Source organism: Emydura macquarii, unplaced genomic scaffold (assembly GCF_026122565.2).
Source record: "Emydura macquarii macquarii isolate MOO-44397 ecotype Brisbane River unplaced genomic scaffold, CSIRO-AGI_Emac_v2 contig_719, whole genome shotgun sequence".
Classification (NCBI taxonomy): Eukaryota; Metazoa; Chordata; order Testudines; family Chelidae; genus Emydura; species Emydura macquarii.
In genome coordinates, this window is record NW_027130856.1 from 2,846,726 (window position 1) to 2,871,295 (window position 24,570).

At 39.1% G+C, this 24,570-nt stretch overlaps 1 protein-coding gene across 11 annotated transcripts in view; it reads right to left on the reverse strand.

Moving 5' to 3' along the window:
• Positions 1–24,570, reverse strand: part of ARHGAP12 (Rho GTPase activating protein 12) — a 138,417-nt gene that overhangs the window by 65,375 nt on the left and 48,472 nt on the right. For all 11 annotated transcript variants that reach the window (XM_067542606.1, XM_067542604.1, XM_067542602.1 and 8 more), the window contains exon 3: positions 4,778–5,041. In XM_067542606.1, coding sequence (XP_067398707.1) covers positions 4,778–5,041 — 264 coding nt within the window. The remainder of the gene's footprint in view (positions 1–4,777; positions 5,042–24,570) is intronic.

The window sequence follows — 24,570 nt, forward strand, 5'->3', positions numbered from 1 at the left end:
TGTAGAACAGGAGTTCTCAAACTGTGGGTCTTATGGGGTGGTTGTGAGCTGTCAGCCCCAGTACACACCAGTAAAAGGTGGCAGGGCATGGGGGGGTCATCACTTTTTTGGGGAGTCATCAGAGCCTGAAATATTTTCAAAGGGGTCCCAGCAAAAAAAGTTTGTAGCAAGTAGTCTGATATCAGGGGTTCCCAGTTTTCACTCTGGATATTCTCTCTCCTGTGCTCACTGGCTGTTTGCTCCAACCAATCCTGTGCAAATATGAATGGCTTATTCAGTTTGTTCAATAATTGTTACAATTATTTTGCCAAGGACTCACTGGATAATTAGAGATCAAATCTAAATAGGGAAAATCAAACGTTCAGAGAGTATCAAATCAATTACATTTTGATAGGTAGTTTTGAACCAATTTCACTTTCCTACCAACTGCCTTTAGGAAGTTCACTCACTTCTAGAATCATATGCTTTCAAGTCATAGCCGTTCCCTTAATGCAGAATTACAAGGCTTCTTAAAAACTGAAAAGCACATGCAAAGTCACCTTCTCTATTCCAGTTTTGTTTCCTCTCTCAAAATTAAAAATCTGCAATTTCTAACATTTCTGAAGACATAAAATTTCCCTTCAATATCCTTTTTGTGGTTCTCAACTCTATTCAAGACCAGTGGTAAAGAGTTTATGGTTGATGTTCAATAAAAAATCATTTTTGTAGTAGTTCTTGTAATTATGCACTATGAAAGATTCTATCTGTTCTCATGTAACTACTGCAAACTCCCAGAAAAATATCCAACAAGGATACTACTGCAGACACATGAAGCTCTGGATTCTTTCACTGGGTTTCCACTTACTGTTTATCTTCCCTATCTCCATCATCCTTCACTTGCTTATTTTATCTATGCTCTTAATAGGTTTTTGAATTTCCCTTGTACTCTAAATCTTATACATTTATAAGAATGAAGTATTTTCACCTTTTTCTCCACAATCCAATTCTCCATGGTCATCATATTGTCTCTAAAGAGACTCCTGAATTTTTGTTCCTCTGTTCTGTGCAGCTCTATTGTAACTCCAGATTTACTGTTCACAGAATCATAGCAATGAGAAATAGGAGAGCAATAAAATCATCAAGTCCATTCCTTTGCCAGTGTGTCCCCCTTACAATGCACTTTCTACCATTTGGGTAAATTCAGTTTTACAAGTTTTGAGCAGTGCAGCTTTCACTACTTCCTTTTGAAAATCATTCCACAATTCAACTTATTAGGAAGTTTGTTCTTATTTCATCACTCCTAATCGTAACTCTGTGTACAACCTTAAACAAGTCCTTACCCTCTACCTACTTTAAAAACTACATCTTGACCAAATATCTGATTTAATTTTAAACCAATCCCTACAATCTGATTTTGTTACTCTTCTATAAATTACTTACAACTTTCTGCTAATGAGGTGTCCAGAACTGTGCATTCTATTACATTACTTTCTAAGCCATGTACAGAGAAATCCACACCTTTCTCCATAACACAATGTCTCTACATTTGCAACCTCCTGTCCAAAGTGCAGCTATGCTCTGAAACATTTTCACTTACTTTGCCCAGAGGCAGGTACAGCTACATCAGTTTCTAAATACGTAAACTTTCCTTCCTAATCAATAAGCTTCAGGACCAATAATGAGCTGATTCAATTGCCAGCTGCTTCAGAATAACCTTACACACGTCTCAGATCTAAGTCATCTTGCTTTCCACTTTTCTGACAAAATCTAAGTGGTTTGCCCTTGATCCCATGTATACAACTTATAGAAGTCCAGTAGGCCATTACCCTTTCTATTTATGCTTGATATTTAATATTTTGAGATATCCTCATTCATTTCAGTTAGAGACCTGAATGTGTGAAAGTACAGTTGTATATATCAATCTATAATAAGTGAAAAGGCCTTAGATTTACTACTCTAAACCAATAGTATTAAGGTATACACTTTAAGAAAGCAGTCTGAATCTTGATCATCAGAGATCTAGAACTAATGCAGTTACATGCCTCCTATCTTAGTTAATTTTTTAAGAATCTTTGGAGAGTCTCACTTTTACCTCTTTATCATACCCAATCTTTTACTTGAGAAATATTAGCTGTACCTTGGATCTGATTATTTAGATTGTCATTACATTTTACTCCTAGACATCTGCAATATAGTTGGCGATTTTGCCAGAAGATCCGACAAACATACCTGAAAAAATTCATAGTTGAGATGTTCAACATAAAGTGGATGAAAAGAGAATTAAACTTCCAAAGTGCAAACAGCAAAAGGCCCCATAGATGAAAAAGCTGAAAATTAACACATCTGACAAGTTTCACTTTCTGAAAAAGTATAATCTACATTATCAGGTTATAGCAGTATCTCTGATTTGGAGACTGTGAAACCCAGCCACAGAGGACACAATGGTTATTTAATTTATGAAAATTCTTTGAGATTAGGAAGCCTTAACCAGAACAAAGTTTACATTATTCAAAGCATGCACCCTTCAGTGCCCTTAAAGAGACTGAAAACTGAACAGACATGACTGTCTGAAAACTATTGCACAAGGATCATGAACAAAGATGAAGAACTAAAGTTTAACCGTCAGTGAAATGAGGTATTCATAGGAAAAATGAATACAATATTCCTGAGGGTGGGACCACATGGTAAGATTATGCTTCTAAGGTAGGAGGAAGACAAAAGGTCAAATGCAGCTCTTTGATGAAGGAATGGAGTGAAAAAACAAGGCCCATTGTTAGTGCTGACAGTGGAAAGGAGGAAGAAAGATGTGGTGGAAAATAATGTATACCATCAACTTATTGTCAAGAGACTGCTTAGAGGGCTAGTTACTGAAGAGTTACTATTTTAGCCAGGCTTTGAATAAAGTCCTCTTCTACTCAACAACCGCGAGTGGGAAACTTTCTTTAGCTAACAGGAAACTGTCAGAAGCAGTATCGTGACATATACAAGCATATAATCAGCTTCACGACTACTGCCTACAAGAAGCTTGTACTTAAAATAAAATGCTAAAACTGGGCACCAAAAAATAAGTGGGAGGTTTGCCATTAAATGGTTTTTCTTCCAGTTATATCAGTTTCTAAAATTCATCTAACACTTAGAATTGCAAGATAAAAATGTATTTTAAAATAATTTAGAATTTTAAATATTGACAACCCTCACAACTATTGTTTCCTCATTTTTTTTTCCTCACTGTGATTGGTTTATTGATATGCAAGGAGATCAAGAAAGTGGTAAGTGGCTGCTCACTTCAAAATCTTTAGAAAGTTTTCAGGTAAGCAGAAGTTGTTTTATTTATTTATTTATTTTCAGCAATATTTCTGAGTAATAGGTTCAATGGATCTGTTACAATGGGTCTCCAACATACTTGCAATTTTAGATACTGTTTCCAATGCTACAAGTAGGCTTGAGAAAATGTTTTAAAGATTTGTTTTCTTGCAGGTAAATGTATTATTATATTATCAATTAAATGGCAACCAAACATCTAAACAATCTTTCCCTGTTTTGTTTGTTGTTAACTGATAAGTTACAGAAAAAAAACTTCCAAAATTTTTAAGACAGTCATCTAATTAGAATTTTTTTTCCAGTAACTAGCTACTATTTTGCAGCACTAACACATGAAAAATTCCTATAATATTTCTCTAGAAAATTATTTAGTAGTGTTATACCACTATTTTGTTTAATTTGAGCTCTATTTTCTTTCCAATATTCCTTAATAACTGGACAGATCTACTATGTGTTTAGAAAACCACCCTTTTCTTCCCACAATTTCTCAGGCATGCATCTCATGTCCCTGAAGGAAACTTGAGGAAACCACATCCTTATTTGTCTATAGGTCAGTTTAGTCTTTCTGACAAGGAGGACTGGCAGATTACATTCTGAGCCTGTCAATGCAGCTCGTTCAGTGCAGGAAGAGAAAACTAGGAAAACCTGTTCCCCCAACCTGTCCTTCATAAACTGAGTATGCTCCCCTCTACAGCAGTGGAAGCTCTTTACAGCATGAAAGTAAAATGCCAATAAAGGAATCTGTGCATTGTAAGATATGTGAACTGTACTATGTTCTGATGCAGATGAAGCAAAGGGACAATTGATCAAAGCAGGAAAAAAACTGCACAGGAAACAGGTGCCAAAATTGTCTGGCCAACGATTGGACAAAAACCTAGAGTCAATGAGATAGGAAGATATGCCACAAGATCCAAATAAGCATGAGAGAGCACAAAGAATAATTAAGTGTGTAGACCTTCAAGCTAGTAACAGCTTATTTTTCCAAGATCCTGCTTCTAGACATAATGTCACTAAAAGGACAGAATGCACAAGAAAATGCATTATGCATTCCACATCCTAGAAATTACAGCTGCCTTACACTCCACTGTCACATGAGGCTTATTAGTTCCAAAAGGAGGCCATTCACTTGCTCTTCAAAGGAAGGAAAGAAACCATCTAGAGGTGTCAAGTACCAAATGAGGGAAAGAGAAGCAGCTCTAAAAGTGTAAGCCCAGAGGTTCTGGTTCACTCCTGGTTTTGGGGCACATGAGTTTGGCAGATTAGCATAACACACACATCTAGCCACAGGATAGAGGCTATTTTTCCAGAGAAGAAGAGAAAAATAATGGAAAACAATTCCTCTCTACCTCAAAACAATTTACATGTTAATTTTAGAGCTCAAATAGGTAGTAACATAATTTAATAACTCAGCAACATAGACATGCATTACTCAGTCTAGAGACAATGAATACTCAATCTAGAGACACTGAATAACTACCTCCTGATCGGCTTGGCTCTGGGAATCCCCTTTGTTTATGCTTGCATCCCTCGTCCAACGAGGTGGTTTCCAGGTTCTTTCTTGTGTTCCTCTGTTGTAGTAGTAACAGCGTCCTGTAGTATCTTTATGGGTTTCCCATTCTCCATTAATCTGAACTGGGGAACTTGTAGGTAAAGGTGGAAGTGCAGACTGAGATATTTTCAGTTCTTGTAAATTAGCATAAACTGGTGAATCGGGCCTGCCTTGGCTTGGTGGAGTAGTTGGCTATTGTGAGAGAAGAAATGTAGTATTACTTAAATTGCAAGCATATATTTAATTGTTCTACAAGAAAATTACAATATTATAGCAGTATAATAGGAAATATAATTTATATAACCAAAAACTAATTCCTACTTTTATAGGAAGAGAGATATTTTGCAATTAAAACAAAGTCAAATCAAAGTCAAACAAGAACAAATCTATTTTTCTGCCCATAACCAAACTGTATTTACGTAGTTTAGTAAAGAGCTGAATAATCTTAAAACATTCCTCCAGATGGCATCTTTTAATGATCTCATATGGCAGATTTGTGAAAAGATATGGCAGTATTCAATAACTGGAAGCTTTCATTGGGTTTTGTTTCAAGACAAGTGAAATACTGGCGGTTCTTCACCAAACCTGAATTTGTGTGGAATGGGAGGAAAAAAGCTTTGTTTGACACCTCTCATCCTCTATCTTGAAAGTGAGATCTAACAGTGTATTCTAAAATAATAAGTACAGTATTGGGACTAAGGAATTTGGGAATTTCTTACGTCTTTCCCCTGTAAATTCTTCCAAATTCACAGTCACAGAACTAAGCTATTTTAAATAGATTTAAGATATCGTTATACTACAAACAAAATATTTTGCATACCACAGTAATTTAACAATGTCAAGATAGTGTAAAGAGAAATAACTTCAATCTGTTTAGACGGTAACGTGGAACCATGACCCCTTCTTGAAGGGCTGAAAACATGTAGCTAGATAAAGTTTAATCCTAAATACAAGAAGCAGAACCACAACCAACATCTGCAGGAGAATGAAATACTATTACTGGCAATGGTACATTCATGCAAATTTCTGCTAGGATAGTGAGTTTAGGTAAAGAACATCCTCAACAATTCACGCACAGGAGAAACTACTGGAAGTTCAGACACAAAATTATGAGCCACAAAACTACTTACAGGGGGAAAAAATGTCTTATTTTTAAAAGTATAATTCTAAAAGCATGTTAATATATAATATAACACGATGAATAAACACTGATTTTTAAAAAATTTTAAAATTATATTTAAAAATTTTTGAAATGTTATTTACAATAATATATCTTATTAAAAATAAATCTGTTTAAAATGAAATCTTACTTTAATACAAAATACATTAAGTCTAAAATTATAATCTCTTCAAACATTTTAAAAATAAATATGCTGAATCCATTGTTGTCAGCTATCCCTCAATACAAGGATGTCTGCCAGAGGGAAAGTCATTGATGAGCCTTAAGATGGCTGAGGAGTCCAATTAGTGCTCTACAGATTTTTCCACAGATGTGACAGGTGGTTGCTTGGAGAGAACATAACTGCTGGCCAGGATGCTGTATACTTTCCTTCCTCCGCTGTCATTTATCAGCCTCTTCAGCAAGATGACTCTTCAAAATGGGCTGAAGCTTAATGTATGATGTGATGCCATTGCAGTCTATTGCCAGTCAGCTCTTCCCAATTCGTGGGGGCAGTGCCTCCCTTCTTAAGGTGTACTTTCAAGGTGTCCTTGTAGCATTTCCTCTGCCCCCCACGGGTCCTCTTACTATGATTAAGTTGAAAAAAGAGGACTTGCTTCAGAAGACAAGTATCAGCCATCCACACACAATGACTAGCCCAGTGAAGATGGAAGTCAACACTGGTGATGTAAGCTCCAGACAGATTGCAGGCATTCATGCTATGATCTTCCCATCTGATACGGAGAATCTTCCTAAGGCAGTGCTGTCGGTACCGCTCCAGATGCTTAAAATGGCTTTGATATGTCACCCATGCGTCGCACCCATAAAGAAGAGTGGGGATAACTACTGCATTGTAGACTAGGATCTTAGTTTCCATCTGCAGATCTCTGTCGATAAAGACATGACAGAGCAACTTTCCAAAGGATGTGCTGGCACAACAGTGGTCACAAATAAGAATCAAGATTACAGAAAGATAGGCGGAGAAAAGGATTGGGGCAATATCACAGCCCTGCTTAACACCAGTATGGATGGTGAATGGTCTGTCTCTAATCCATTACAGAGGACATTCCATCATGGAGTAGCTTGAGAACACAAATGAACTTCAATGGACAATCAAATCTAAACAGCACCTTCCATAACGCTTCCCAACTGATGGAATCAAAGGCCTTAGTTTGGTCAAAAAATGCCATAAACAATAGCTGGCATTGTTCTGTACACTTCATTTAGATCAATCATGCAACAAAAATCATGTTGATGATGCCCAGAGACGGTCTGAAATCACACAGATTCTGGAAGGAAGGAGATTCTGGAAGAGAGAGGACATGATTCAAAAGGTTGTGAGCAAGGATCTTCCCAGCAATGGAAAGGAGGGCAATACCTTGGTAATTCCCACACATTGACTTGCCCCTTTCTTAAAAATGGACACAATGTTAGCATTCGCTTTTTTGGTAATTTGGAATCAGATCTGCATCCTTGCAGAAAAAAATGTAAATGATTAACTGAATAATAGAGTGGGAATTGTGTTTCAGGATTCCATTTAAGCCATTGCTTGACAAATGCCAGGTCGCAATGGCGCCTAGAAATTTAAGTCTGGTGCCTAGTTTTTTTCCGGGGGCGAAGGGGGGGGGGGGGAAGAGCGGTCAATGCGCTCCAACTAGGATGCTGCTGGGCCCACGTTGTGGGAGATGGACAGGGGGAAGGGGCAGGGATGGAAGGGGAGAGTGGCTGCTGTGCTTTGGCCGGGGCACCCCGCAGCTGGGCCCATGTTGTCTGACTCCTAGCTCTGAAGCAAATTTGTTGAGCCCTAATTTAAGCGTAAGAGACTTTCACTGTGACTGTCTATCTGCAACAACTTCAGAGTCATCTGTTGGTACTTTTAGCAGCAGTGTTGCAACTAAACATACTTCAAACAAAGGATGGGGTTCCCATGGGAAAGCTAAGTTATTTCAAACAACAAAGTTTCAGTAGCAAGCAAAAGATTTCAATCATCCAGTAAAACCACCACCATGGATGGGTATGTAGTAAGGACCAGCAAATACCAACAAAGACACCATAGATGAAAAGATTGCTTGGTTCACAAATTCTCCTTTTCGCATTGATAACAATAAAACACTTCATTGACATGGTTGAGTCCTTACGACCAGGCTACACTCCAACCTGATAGAGCAGACTTTGGTGGAAGGTTGCTAGATACAGTGTATGAGAAGGAACTTGAACAGTGTGCAAGAAATACTCAGGAAATTTGCCAGTTTAAGCCTTGATGGGTGGAGCAATGTACACATTGATCCAATAGTATGTGCCTGTGTGACAACAGAAGATGGGGTTGCATATCTTTCAGAAACAATAGATATATTATCTGGAAATGCCCAGACAAATATTTAAAAGAAATGGCAGTGAAAGCTGTAATAAACTGTGAACAAAAATTCAACTGTCACGTGCGCAGTTTTGTCACAGACAATTCTGCAAACGTGGCAGAGATGACAAGATACTTAGAAGAAGAAACAGAAGGATGCGCCTTAACAACATATGGCTGCAATGCCCATTTAATGCATCTTTTCGCCAAAGACTTAAGTACGTCTTCTCTAGGAATAAAAGAAAATGTTGTTGAAGTCGCAAAATACTTCTGTAACAACCATTTTGCTTCAGCTTCACTGAAGAGAGCAGGAGGATCCAAACTAATTCTCCCTCAAGTTGTTCAATGGAATTATGTGGTTGATTGTTTTGAATTATTTATTATTCTCATAAAACTTTGTGAAGAAAGCCGTGATAAAATAGATGGAAGAATCTCATCCAAAGTATCGAACATTGTAGTAATGTAGAGGATATGCTTAGAATACTGAAGCCTATATCCATAGCCTTAAACAAACTTCAGAGAAATTGTTGCTGCATTGCTGATGCTGTCGAAATTTGGAAGACACTTTAAGAGACATTGAAGAAAGAAATACTTCACCAGAAAGTTAAACCTGCAGGTAATAAAGAAGCAATGGATCCAAGCACTAACTCTACTTCATTTTCTTGCGAACATTCTCAACCCCAGATATAAAGGTAGATGCCTAGCTTCTGAAGAAGATGATGCTACCATAGCATGGGCATCTCAAAATCACTCTTCAGTTATGCAAGTCATAATAAATTTCAGGGCTGGAGCGGAACCATTTAAACAATACATGATTACTGATGATGTTTTGAACAAAGTCACTCCCCTGAATTGGTGGAAAACATTAGTCAGGCACCTTGAAACAGGGTTCCTTCAGTTGCTAAGCCAACTTTTCACAGTCGTAGCTTCCTCTGTAGGCAGAGAGAATATTTTCATCGTTTGGTATTATTCACTCAAAGCTAAGAAATCCACTGGAAGTTGAAAAAGCAGGAAAACTCATTTCTGTTTCAGTCTATGAATACAAATGACAGTGGGAGTGGGGAAGATGAAAGCTAGTTGTAGAAGTTTTAAGGATAGCGTACGTTTAGTGTTGTGATGAATTGTCTGTTAGAGTTATTAACATTTGAAAATTAAAAAAAGTTTAAGGACTGCCATCAGCCGGCAACTCAGGAGACTGCTGCAATTGCAAATGTGAAACATTTATGTAACATTAAAGATTTAAATTTAATAAAATAAGTGCTTTTGTGTTTGAGAGAGATTTAGTTCTTACCATTCCTAATGTACAGCTGCTGCATCTGCAGCTTGACACAAGTAATGAGTATTATGTATTATTTCCTAAATTAATAAAAATCAAGTTATCTAAAAAATTATACAAAGTATACCCTCCTAGATGTTGTAAAATGTTGTACTGAGTAGTAAATTAACAAGTTTTAGTGATCAGATTTGCACCATTGTTTAAGAATTATGTGAAGAAATATCAGTGGGAAACTTGATTTAAATCAATCCTAGTGCAGGTCATAAAAAGAGACCCTATTTGGGAATATTTTGACTTATTTTCAAGAAATATGTAGAAATCTGAAGTACCTCCAGATAAAAAAGGAACACATGCCAAATGTAAACAGTGCAACACTGAGATGAAAGGCCTGATTATCAGAATGAAAGATTATGAAAAATGCTCCTCAAAGAGAAATTATTTTGAAGATGATGTGGACGTGTCTTATAACTGACTACTATTTCTTACTATTCTAGGAAATGAAAACAGTCAGTCAAATTTTTTTTTTGGGTAGATTATTTAGGAATTTCAAAATGTCTGTGTTCAAAATATAGTCAGTATGTTATTTTGAAGTGGGAGTATTTATCAATTATATTTTATAGTTATTGATGGACTTCTGAAAGGATTTTTATCGTTGCATATAAGCAACTATCCAAGGCGAAGATTTCCAGTTTAAAAGTGAAGTTAAGCATTTATGAATTTTAACATTTAAAATAAGATTTTCTATAAGCTGTGTGGTATGTTGCTAGAAATAAAGGTTTAAACAGATTTAGATAATCCTTATGATGTATTAATTATTCTCCCTATTAAAGTGGGTTTAGAATAAACCGTGGTACAAGCACCTTCAGAAGGAGGAACCTTTTATTTACATTTTTTTTAAATCAATGCACTGAATAGTATTTTTTTTAAAACCATTTTGTTTCAGGGTCCAGGTTAGACATAGGGGTTATAAACATTCATCATCTGCAATGACTACAACTTCAGAGTCATCTGCTTGTACCACCAGCAGTGCTACAATTAAACGTACAGTCTTTTTTTGATCCAGGTACGTTACTGTCTTTCTTCATTATCTAGTAAAACCATGAATGAGTTCATAATCAGGACTAGCAAATTCCAGCAAGACTCTATAGACAAAAAGATGGCTGAGTTCACTGATGCAACACCCTCCCTTTTGTCTTCTTCAGAAGACAACGTTATTGACATGCTTCAATCATTATGATCAGGCTACATGCCGCCTGGCACAGCTGACATTGCTGGAATATTGCTGGATACAGTGTACGAGAAGGAAACTGAACAGCGTGCAAAAAACATTGATGGGAAATTCATTAATCTAAGTCTTGATGGCTGGAGCAATGTACACAATGATCCAGTAATATATGCTTGTGTTAGAAGAGAAGATGGAGTTGTCTGTCTTATAGAAACAACTGATACAATCAGGAAATGCCCATATGGCAGAATAGTTAAAAGTAGCAGCAGTAAAAGCTATAGCAAATGTGAACAAAAATTCAAGTGTCAACTATGTAGCTTTGTCAAAGACAGTGCCACAAATGTAACAAAGACGAGAAGAAATCTAGAAGATATTGACGGGAACCTGAAACTTATAACATATGGGTGCAGTGCTCTCATTTGATGCCTCTCTTAGCTGAAGTACAACTCCAGGAACATAGGAAAAAGTTGAACTTGCAAAATACTTTCATAACAACCACTTTGCTTCAATCTCACTGGAGAGAGCAGGAGGATTCAAACTAAATCTTCCCCAAGATGTATGATAGCATTCACTGGTTGACTGTTTTGAGCTATTTATCAAGAACTGACCTATTCTGATGACTATTTCTAAAGAAAATCATGACAAAACACATGGACCCATCAAAGCCAAAGCAGTTAACATTGGACTAAAGAGAAACGTAGAAGATATGCTGAATATACTGCAATCTACTTCCATAGCCCTGGACAATCTCCAGAAAGATTATTGCTCTATTTCTGATCCTGTTCAAGCTTGGAAAAATCTTCTAGCCATTTAAGAGAAAAAATACCCTATAACAAATTTAAATTACTCCACCTCATTTTCTTGCCAATATTCTCAACCTAAAGTAGCAAGGTAGATGCCTAGCTGCTGGAGAAGATGCTGCTGCGAAATGGGCATCTAATAATCACCCAATCATGCCAACCTTAATAAATTTCAGGGCTGAAGGTGAACCATTTAAGCAATGTGTGTTTGCTAATGATGTTTTAAAGAAAGTCACACACTGAACTGGTGGAAATCACTAAATAAGCACCCAAAAACAGAGTTTCTAGAAGTGCTAACGCAGCTTTTGACAGCACTAACCTCTTCTGTAGGCACAGAGAAAATATTTTCATTTGGACTAATTCATTCAAAACTGAGAAGGCAACCAGGAGCTGAAAAAGCAAGAAAACTTGTTTCTCTTTTCCAGTCTATGAATAAAACCAAGGAGGAAGGGGATGAGAGCGACTAGTTTTAGTAGTTTGAAGGACAGCTTTTAGTAATTTAGGAGACTGTCTCTTTTCAAGAGACACACACAAGTAGAAACTTAAGATCCAGTCACTTTCACTTAGGCATATTTAAAAATTCTTAGGCTGATCAGAAATAATCAGTTTAATTCACTGTAGTCAGTGAATCACTGTGTTCCTTCAATAAATCATTTAGTTGCAAATGTGAAACATGTTTTGATAAGAGACATTTATGTATCCAAAACATTTAAGATTTTGTTTAATAAAAATAAATGTTATATGCTATTTTGTGTTTAGTTGAATTCCAGTTACCACCCCCTAATGCAGCTTGACACATCAGCAAAAGTAAATTTTCTAGTAAATAAGCAGTATATCATTCACCATTTTCTAAAATCCTAAAAGTGTACAATTAATAAGAATCTGAAAATATTAAGCTATATAATTGCTTAAATAAATGTATATAATTATACTGTACCTTCCTAAGTAGCAAAAAGATGTACCAAATCTAGAATAAAGGCTCTATTTAGTTGCAAGTCAACATGCTTTAATAGTTATATTAACTGAATCTTTCTTTAGAAAACAAGTAGAAATGGAAAAGTTGATTTAAACCATGATTGATTTTAAATAATCAATTTTCAATCCACACTGCCATATAAATTCAAAAAACCATGTTAACAAAAAGTTAAGGCTGCATAATGGTATGTCGTCCCCCTGCAGAATGCTGAGTTGAGCAAAACCTCAAACTTATGGAAATTAGGAAATGTACAGTTAAGGTTGCCCATGCAATCTTAACTCTGCCCCTCTTGTAGTGCCCCAATATGTTTACACACATCTTTACTCTGCCAATCCCACAATTGCTGAAATGGACAAGCTCTTCACCTCCTTTTACAGCCAATTCACACACCCTCTCCCCCAGGATTCCATCTAACACTATTAAAGACAAAGGGAGGGGCAGCGCAAAGGTAAAAGGCTGCCCACACCACCTTCCCTCTGTTCCCCTGGATCAGGCACTAGTTGATGGGAATCATTCGCATACACTCCAGGTACATGTGTACTTTGAGGATGCACTGTGCATCCTTTCAATGCAGAATTGCATAAGTTACATTGGTAGCAGGTCGTCAGCCATAAGGTGGAATATGAGAGATTCTAACACTTCAGTGATGGTTAAGTGAAAGTGTAGGTTGAGGCGGTATCCTTAAGTGTAAGGGAGTTGTAAGAGGTTGTGAAGTGGTTCTTAAAGTCTAGATTCATTGTATTCTTTCTGGGAAATTGGCCAAGGGTATGAACATGTCAGTTTATGGAACCTTCTGAATCTTATAGTGCCAACGATCAGTGCGAGTGTGTGCTATGTGCCTATTGAGGTACTGCTGTAAGATGGCAGGGGGAGGTAGCATAGGCATTTTTTTTCTTTTTTGTCCTTCAATGGTGTTAGATAAAATTCTGTGGTGAGAGTGAGTGGGTTGTAAAAGGAGGTGAAAAACTTGTACATTTCTGCAACTGTGGGGTTGGCAGAGTAAAGATGTGTATGTTAAAAGGACATATTGGGAAATTGCTGAAAGAGGGTAAAGTTACAGGTACATGGGCAACCAGTGCATTTCCTGGTATTCGGAAGCTTGAGTTTTGCTCAACTCAAATGTTCTGCAAGGGATGACATACCACTAAGCAACCATAAACTCTGCATTAATGTAGGTTTTTGCCATAGAATTTTCTAGCTTTTTTTAACTGGAAAAAGATACTCCATTGGCAGGAATTAGAGTCATTTAAGCAGTTATACATATTATGTCCTGCAATTTGCATTCCAAGCCAAATTAGCCTCATCAGCAATCCCCATGTCAGGGCATATTATTTGCTCTCCCACAAACTTTTGAAACTTTATGATCCAGGAATTATCCAGCATCAACGTGCCGGTAACCTTGTCAGCGCACATATTTCTTTTCCCTCAGCGCTCAAGGTACCTATGCCGTCAGTTCCAAACCTCAGCATTGTGACACTTTGGAAGCACCATATTCATCTGTCCCAAAACCAGTAAATAGCCACTTACCGCCTCTCCCCAATGGCTAGTAAAATACAGATTTTCTCACAACCAATCCAAGATTTGCCCACCGCACAACCTCATTGCCCAATCCTTCAGCAGCCACAACCCTGGCCCTGGACGCCCTTCCCCATTCCTACAGTCTTCTGTCTCCTGCTCCTCTCCACCCAAGGTAACAAAAATGTTGGTTAAACCGGCTGTTGACTATTCAGTTGTGTTCATAGTAAGGCTCCCCATATATTAAAAAGTCTCATTATACTAAGAGACCTTGTAGCAAGCAACAAAACTGATTAAATCTTTATTGCAGAGGGGTAGAAAGGTTTGAACCAAAATCATCAGTGGCAGGGTGTTCACCAGGGCAATATCATCAGCAGATTCCCTTGAACTGCCTAGGCAAGCATAACATATCTCTATAGAAAGCTTTTTGGTTTTTTTCCCTTTTTTAGTGAATGCACACAGTAATCCTTGCAGATTGCACAGCTACACAAATGAAGTGAACATGTCCTTAAATACCATTCACAATTTGGGTCCCTCAAAGACTCAATGAGTGCCATGCACTACTTGGGATAATAATTAACCCATTGAGATCACTTTGACCTCTGTCATAGCAATAGTTGGATCTCTAGCTCTGTTCTTAGAGGGCAAAAGCCCCCATAGATCTGGGCGCACACAGAAAAGGGAAGAATGTGGAGCTGACAGGTACCCTTGCCTCTATTCTCTACCAGTCTCCCTGCCAATCCCCTTATGTCCTCCATCCCAGTGTTCTACCCCTCACTCCCTCAAACCTGAGCCCCCGACATCTCTCCCCTCACCTCCCACCCATCCACATTTATCCCCCTCCTCCTAATCCCCCTCCCTTTGCTGCAGCCCAAAACCCTTCTTCCCCCATCCTTCATCCCTCAATTACTCCACCCTCCGAGGCAGCATTCACATGATTACTTTTCTCCACAAACACTTTATGTTCTCTCTAAACTAAAATTGCCACCCATGACTCAAATTGTAGCAACCTCCAAACACTCAGTCCAAAACTTCTTTTGTCTCAGATGGGGGCTTGTGATTAACTTATCCTTATTTATGTTAATTAAATAATCAGTTCACAGCCATTAAGAGATTTTTGATTCATCTAGTCATTAGCACCTATCAGTTTAACAGTACAAGGCAGCAGAAGAGAGTTTTGGGTGGGCTGTAATTTGAGGACTCCTTGGTCAAAGGACCCCAAATTTGGATTACTAAAGCTACTCCAAATGTCCATAAAGCACACCAAAATTCAAAGCAATCTAATTAAACTGTTCAGATTTTAGGGCACTTCCAAAAGTTGAGCTTTAAAGCATATAAAATGGCAGGAATGGAAATCCTCTAGCTGTTTTTCTGCATTGTACATGAACAGTATAAAATGTACATTTTCTTAAGTAGAGGTAAGAATGTTGGGAGCCCAAAAGGTTGAGTAGGTGCCATGTGCTACCTTGGGTAAAACTTGATAGACTATTTTGACCTGCATCACATCAATAGTTCGATCTCTAACTCTCGGCAAAAACCTAGAAACTTTTTTTTATTATTATTTTTTCCCCTCTGGTCCTATCTCTTTGGAAATCCTAGCTCAAATTACTCCAAATTTGGGTCACTAATCCTCTACCCTGCACCCTCCTGAGGCATGCCAAATTACAAAGGTATCCAACTAAGCATGTCCATTAAAGAATGAACTTTAAGTCTGCTAAACACAGATGTCATGACACAGCCCTAACTGTATGCTGCTGCTGCACCACTATAATTCCTAGAACATGACATTAGTATGATATTTTTCAGAACTTGGGTGATTATGCTAGCAACCTATTATTGACTAAAATTATACAGAAATTTCCTGTTAATGCCGAAACTATATCACCATGTTTGGGGTTACCACTGCCAGAACAATAGTTTTTCTTCATAGCTCCTAAATAAAATTACATTCTGTATCTTTCCCCCTCAGTCTTTTACTTAGGCTTTGCCTATATTAGAAAATTTTGTTGATGCAAGTTACAGTGATGATCAAAAAGCGCTGTAAATACAACACTTGTGCCAGTCCACACAGCACTCACTGGGTTGCTGAAGCGCATCCACAGTTGGTGCTCTAGCATCAACAGTGAGAGTAGTGTACTGTAGGCAGCAATCCCACTGTGCAACTCACCACCTTGTATGCTAGGAGTTGTGGGAAGACAGAGGATTGAAGTGCATACTGGGTGCAGGCTCAACATCCCTTGATGCAGTGATTTCTGTCCCGTTATTCCATGGAATTCCGACTGCATTTCACGGCATTTTTCAATGGCCCTGGTTTCCTGAGCGCCCGCCATCTCTATCTGAAAGAATGGATCCTGCACAGTTGTCAGTGTTCTGAACACATCATGGCTGGTCATGCAGTATATCATGAGCTCCCAATCGGAACTGGAATCCGAAGTGCCTGACCCGCTGTGTGCCATGCAAACACACAATGCCGGATTACTGTTTCCATTCACGGAGCATCTGCACAGGGTGCACCGCCACTTTTGGGCATGTGAAACATGCACTGAGTGGTGGGATTGCATCGTTATGCAGGTCTGGGATGACTAGCAGTGGCTACAGAACTTCTGAATGTGCAAAGGCACCTTCATGGAACTCTGTGCAGAGCTTAACCCTGCCCTACAGCACAAATACACCAGAATGAGAGCTGCCCTCTCTGTCAAAAAAGTATGTGGCGATCGCAGTGTGGAAGCTAGCAACTCCAGACTGCTACCAGTCGGTCGATCGCTAATTTGGAGTTGGGAAGTCCACTGTTGGAAATGTGTTATCACAAGTATGAAGGGCCACTAATCATATTCTGCTACGAAGGACTGTGAGTCTTGGCAATGTGTGTGAAATCTTGGATGGCTTTGTAGCAATGGGATTCCTTAAATGTGGCAGGGCAATCCCAATTTTGGCCCCGGACCATCTTGCGACAGATTACATCAATAAAAGGAGTACTTCTCTATGGTACTGCAGGAGCTTGTGGATCACCAGAGCGTTTCACTGACATCAACGTGGGCTGGTCAGGGAAGGTGCAAGACATCTTCAGGAACACTGGCTTGTACAGAAAGCTGCAAGCAGGGACTTTCTTTCCAGACCAAAATATTTCAATGGGGGATGCAGAAATGCCCATAGTGATCATTGGGAACCCAGCCTACCTCTTACTGCCACGACTCATGAAGCCTTATACGGGCAACCTAGATAGCAGCAAGGAGAATTTCAATAACAGGCTGAGCAAATGCTGAATGTGAATGACTGCTGAATGTGCGTTTGACAAATTAAAAGTTCGTTGGCAATGCCTTTATGGCAGGTTAGACCAAAATGAGGAAAATACTCGCATGGTTATAGTCACCTGCTGTGTGCACCATAATATTTGTGAAGTTAAAGGTAAAAATTTTTTCCCTGGATGGAGTGCAGAGGCGGCTCGCCTTGCAGCTGACTATGAACAACCAGATGTTAGGGCTATTACAGTGGCACAATAGAGCACCATTTGAATCAGGAAGGCCTTCAGGAGCCTTTTTGACAGCAAGCAACAATAAGGTGACTTTATAAACAGCACAGTGCCATGCTATGACTGCTATCCAGCTTGCACTGTGTATCAATGCGAGATGCAACCACCGTATGCAAGAGACAAATAAAGATTGTTTATTCTTCACAAGTACATCTTTATTAAACAATTATTCACAATGCACAAAAAGCTGGGCTGGAGGGAAGAAAGCAGTGAGGGGCAGTGTGAGCTATTACAATTGGGTATAAATCCAGCTATCGTTCTGGAAGCTGTCTGAAGGGGTGGAGTAAACAGGGTACAGAGACGGGCCAGTAGTTTGGTACAAATGTGTGGGTGGAGTTTGGGGAAGGCGTGGAAGGCAGTTCTGTATTAGCTGCAAGGGCGAGGTGAGCACGCATTAATTCAGTTTGAAGCGTTATGAGTGACTTTAGCAGCTCCGTTTGCTCTTCCATTGCTTTTACCATGCACTTGTGACCTACTATCACTTGTTCCTGGTTTTCCCTCCTCTCCTACATATCAATTTTCTGATTTTCAGACACAATGGGAACACCTCCTCTTTACTTCTCCTTGGTAGTTTTCTTATCAGACACAGGTGCTCAGTAGGTGTGGAGGGGTTTCATCCACACCTGCACATTTGTAGAAGCACAACAAACAATGAATAGAAGCATTACTGTGAGTGCAATAACAGCATTGATACATTACTGTAAAATACACTTCTTTCTCACTGTCCCCTGGCAAGCACGCAGCTCGACAATTAACTAGGGCATGGTGAGTTGTGCCCAGGGAGGTGGGGGCAATAAATCTGGGGAAAAGGTTCTGAGTGGTTGTTTGGGGTATTGATGCAGATAGACAGGGACAAAATTTCAAATTGTGCCACCATTTTCCACAGGTGGGGGCCATAGAAGCCGATATCTCACTCTTGGGAGTAAGCAGGGATGCTACAGCGCATCTCCTCCATGCGAGCAGCTTCAAACAAGGTCCCTATGCTACTCACCTATGTGCCACTTTGGTCCCTTCAAAAGTGATTGCTGATTGGCATGGGAAAGTTTCCTACAATGGGGGAAGAAAAAGCAGCTCTGCCGAGGAATCTCCAGCAGAGGAGTGGTGAGTATCTCCAGGAAAGTTCTCTCTAGAGAATTCCGATGAAATCTCGGTGTGCATTAACACACTTTTCCGCCACACTGTCCAGCTGAACAGGGGAATGGGGAAGCACATGCAGACACAGCTTCTCTTGTGCATTTCTATCCCTTCAACCACTGTATAATGCAACAAAGCAAAGAACGATGCACCTCATGTAACCAAGCAGCATCAGCTCAAAAAAAATCACTTACCCAAGCTCCCCTCTCCTGCATCCTGGGACTCTGGAGGCCTGGGAGCGCTGGGACTCTGGAGAGCTGGGACTGGCTCAAACCCTCCTGGGTAGAGAAGAGGTCCTACCTCTCCATGTCAGCAAACGACCTCGTCCCCTGCTCCACATTGTCCTCCAACTCTACCTCCTTGTCCACAATTTCTTCATCGGGGTTGAGTATCCACAGGTTCCTTGGTGGTGGAGATGGAGACACAGCAGATGATGGCTTCCAGCTCCTTATAGAAGAAGCAGGTCCGTGGCTCTGCACCAGAGCAATGGTTTGAATCCCTAGTCTTTTGGTACCCCTACCACAGCCCCTTGATTTTTGCACAGCACTGCAGCATGTCCTGTTCATAACCCTTCTCCACCATTAAATGAGAAATTTGACTATGTATCAAAGTTCCTTTGGCTGGAGCGGAACTGAGACTATACAGCCTCCTCTCCCCAAATGTCAATCAGATCCAGAAGCTCCAGTGTGCTCCAAGCAGGAGAGCGTTTGGTGCATGAAGCCGCCATGGTCAGCCGGGAAGATGAGATGTGATGTGAGTTCTCCATGCCGATCAAGCAGGAAGTGGACTTTCAAAAATTCCCAGGACTTTAAAGGAGGGGCGGATGGCTGCAGTGCAGCAGAGTTCAAACTGATGTCCAGACTGATCAAAATGGGCACTGTGGGACACTTCCTGGAGGCCATTTACCACAACATAACTAAGCATGATGTCTACACTGATGCTTTGTCACTGGAAGTTGGTGCAAAAAGCTCTACACCACTCACCAAAATGGTTTTATTTTGTCGCAAAATCAGGGGAGTTAAGTCGGCAGCGGGGGGAGGGATTGCGGTACACCACCACTGAGTTTTGGTTCAAAAAGCTGACTTTGGTTAACAGAAATCTCTAGTGTAGACCTGGCCTTTTTTTTTTTTAAACTGAAATTTTTGTCTCTGGTGGCAAAAATATCATTAATCTTTTGCTGCATCTTTTCAAAGAGAAAAAATGTGTTTCGATATTTGAAAGAGCTTATGTTATATACTTATAACAATCAAAACCCAAATTGCTAATCTAAACCATATCTGATCATAAGTAGATGGTTTTGCTTACACAAGGAAGCATGGTGTTTTGGTTCATACCACATAGTCAAATAGAAGCAATAAGTGGTCAGCACCCATAACCAAAAGAGGAAATACCTATAAGAGGAACAGCATGAGATTACAAGCCTATATCTGTTAGAAAGCAGATTTCCTGGTACATGACAAATATACTTAATAGGAATACAGAAGAATTGGTCAAAAGAGTGAAAACTTGAACTGCTGGAAAACTAGGGGAACAAAAATATTTTTCATTTTACGTGCGACAAGTTTTGGTGTTTCTACCAAGTTTTACTATGGCAAATGGTTACAAGTTAAAAAAAAACTACCTTAGCCTGTTAAATAAAAACCTCACAAATCCCATTTGGAAGGAAAATTCTTCACTATTCCAGACAAAGGCTCATATTTGGTTCTCAACTTCCCATCCCATGGATGGTTATCTTGGAATTCAGAAGGCATTGGTCCTTGTGTATATGATGGATATAACCAGCTGCAGACTCTCCTCTTTGACTCCCTCACACTAGCTTTCTCCTGAAGTATATAAATTTTATATAGAGTCCAGAAGTGTTTCCAAGCTGTGTCTGTTGACCTGCACATACATAGTGTGTCTTCTCGTGCTCTTGACTAAGAGTATGGGGGCAGTGCAGGTTGACACCACTCCAATTTCTCCTCTTATTGTGCAATCAAGTCCGAAGCAGAGGGAAGGAGAGTGAGTAGTGGAATACAGGTAAGTAACCTCCTCTTCTTCAAGTGATGGTCCTTATGTGTATTCCACATGTGGGTGATTTTTGACCAGTAAAAAGTGTGGAGATGGATGCCGGGATGCCAACAGCAGAGACATCTGTAATACAGCATGACTCATGTCTCTGTCCACAGCTGTCAGCATAGTGTGCTGTAAATATATGGACAAAGCACCGCATTGTGGCTTTGCAGATGTACTGCCATAGTACTTCCACTAACGAGACCGAGGAGATGGCTTGCACTTGTCTAGAGTGACCTGTAACACCCCCAGCAGGGGGGAGGTTTGACTGTTTACATAGCATTGCAGAATGCAGCCTGAGACCAACTTACAGACCATCTGGGAGATTATGGCCTGGCCCCTTGATCTCTCCACAATGGCAACAAAGTGTCTCAGTGACTTCCAAAAAGGTCTAGTTCTGTGCAAGTAGCACGCCAGGGCACATCTAACAACAAGGGAGAGCAGGGTTCTGTTGTTGGGGGAGGCATGTGGCTTTCGACAGAACACAGGCAAGTAGATGGATTAGTTGAGATGGAATTCAGAAGACACCACCTTGGGGAGAAATTTGGGGTTTAGTCTCAAAGAGATCTTGTCTTTGTGGAACACCATGTAGAAAGGGTCTGCCATCATGGCAGTGTACTCACTAACCCTTCTGGCCAGGGTGACGGCAACCAGGAATACCACTTTCATGGAAAGGTGGGTCAGAGAGCATGTTGCCATAAGTTCAAAGGGCAGTTTTGTGAGGGCTGAGAGTCTCAAATAGATGCTTCAGTTACATTCTTCCCCAGATATCTCTCTCTCAGAAATCTGCATAATGCTCTTTTAAAGGACCCGCTTTGTAATTAAGGCCCCACATCTGCAATGGGAGCCATGCTAATGTACCCCTATCATCAATGGGGTTCTGCACAAGCACAAAGATCCAGCCCCACAAATCCAATTCCTGGATAGCAGCCATTACTTGTAAGCACATCTCTGAAGAATACTAAATTCTTAGCCAGAACTAGTCTAAATAATTATATGATATGAAGAAATATTTCTTTAGAATTTAAGTTTACAGTGCTTAAACACAACGAAGCCTCCACAGATTGGGGCATCTCGGTTCAACCATAATGTAAATAATAAATTACAACGTACTGAAAGACTCCATTTTAAAAAGTTCAAACCTAACTGAAGTATATTAAGGAGTTAAATTCATTTTTCTGATATAACCAGGACACTTTCTTCCCCAAATCTCACTGCTTTTTTTATAAATACAAAAAGAGTACTTTTAAAAGCAATCCCCACTAGATGTCATTGTAGAGCTCTAAAGAACTTGAGGAACATTGTAATTTACTTCATCTTGGGAAAACGTTTCTAGAGTTACAGACATTCACCAGACAAAGTTGTGTGTATTAGGCAAAAAGTCCTTAATAATTCTGAGCTAACTATATTTAAAGCCATTTTAAATGCATTTTAAAGGAGGGCTGGACAAAACTGAATTACAATTAGAACAGTTTTTTGTACACATTACTTTCTCAGATTTCTCCTTGTAATATTGACACTACATGTAGTATCTTCAGCGCACACAGACTCAGGCTGCCATCATAAGCCTTACCAAATAGAAAATTAGTTCTTTGATTTTCATGTTATATTCTCCAACTAGAAAACGGAAAGCTAGAAAAAATAACGTTATAGGACAGATTTTCAAAGTTAGATAAGTGCTAATATTTGCATGAATTTACATTCTGCATGCAAATTCCAAAACATATACATGGCCAGTTAAACATTTAATATTTATTTGCACCCAATTTTGATAGTCTAGTCTCTAGTCAGAATCTACACAGAAAAGTTGATTTGTTAGCAACAAACAATCAGTGAACCAGTGTGAAGACCAGGGTAGATAAAAAATGGGGTTTTTTTTAAATAAAAAAATCAATTTTTATTTAAATCAGATTTTTTAAAAAAAATTTAAAATCAATATACTAAATTTCTCTCTCGTTTAAAAAGTAACAGTTACAATTAAATCTCATCACAAACACGCTAAATCTACACTTACAACCTCAAAAATGAATCAATGGCTCTAGTCTGTCCAGCCTAACTACCAGCTGTTGCTTCCTGAGCATTCTGGGCTTTCAGTTTCTGTTTCTCAGCAAACTAAAATCACATGTGCAAAGAAAGATACAGGGTGGATAGGATTGTTGTTCTGTGTTTATGTGGCGGCAGAGTTGGGCCAAGCACAGCAGAGGCGTTAGTTAAACACTGCCTTAAAGACTGAGACATTGGTGGAAGGCTGCTAGATACAGTGTATGAGAAGGAACTTGAACAGTGTGCAAGAAATACTCAGGAAATTTGCCAGTTTAAGCCTTGATGGGTGGAGCAATGTACACATTGATCCAATAGTATGTGCCTGTGTGACAACAGAAGATGGGGTTGCATATCTTTCAGAAACAATAGATATATTATCTGGAAATGCCCAGACAAATATTTAAAAGAAATGGCAGTGAAAGCTGTAATAAACTGTGAACAAAAATTCAACTGTCACGTGCGCAGTTTTGTCACAGACAATTCTGCAAACGTGGCAAAGATGACAAAATACTTAGAAGAAGAAACAGAAGGATGCGCCTTAACAACATATGGCTGCAATGCCCATTTAATGCATCTTTTCGCCAAAGACTTAAGTACGTCTTCTCTAGGAATAAAAGAAAATGTTGTTGAAGTCGCAAAATACTTCTGTAACAACCATTTTGCTTCAGCTTCACTGAAGAGAGCAGGAGGATCCAAACTAATTCTCCCTCAAGTTGTTCAATGGAATTATGTGGTTGATTGTTTTGAATTATTTATTATTCTCATAAAACTTTGTGAAGAAAGCCGTGATAAAATAGATGGAAGAATCTCATCCAAAGTATCGAACATTGGATTAAAGAGGAATGTAGAAGATATGCTCTGTATGCTGAAGCCTATATCCACAGCCTTAAACTTCAGAGAAATTGTTGCTGCATTGCTGATGCTGTCGAAATTTGGAAGGCACTTCAACAGACATTGAAGAAATACCTCAGTAGAAGTTAAACTGCAGGCAATAAAGAAGCACTAACTCCCTAATTTTCTTGCAAACATTCTCAACCCCAGATATAAAGGTAGATGCTTAACTTCTGAAGATGCTGCTGCTGCCATGGCCTTGGCATCTCAAAATCACTCCTCAGTTATGCCAGTCATAATAAATTTCAGGGCTGGAGTGGAACCATTTAAATAGTACATAATTACTGATGATGTTTTGAACAAAGTCACTCCCCTGAATTGGTGGAAAACATTAGTCAGGCACCTTGAAACAGGGTTCCTTCAGTTGCTAAGCAACTTTTCACAGCAGTAGCTGCAGGCACAGAGAATATTTTCATTGTTTGGTATTATTCACTCAAAGCTCAGAAATCGACTAGGAGTTGAAAAAGAAGGAAAACTCGTATTTTTGTTTGTCTGTCTATGAATAAAAATGACAATGGGAGTGGGGAAGATAAGAGTTAATTGTAGAAGTTTTAAGGACAGCGTACTTTTAGTGTTGTGATGACTTGTTAGAGTTAATAAAATTTGAAAACTTAAAAAAAAGTTTTACAGACAGCCAGCAACTCAGGAGACTGCTGCAATTGCAAATGTGAAACATGTATGTAACATTTAAGATTTAGTTTAGTAAAATATAAGTGCTATTGTGTTTGTGTGTGTGATTTAGTTCTTACCATTCCTAATGTACTGCTG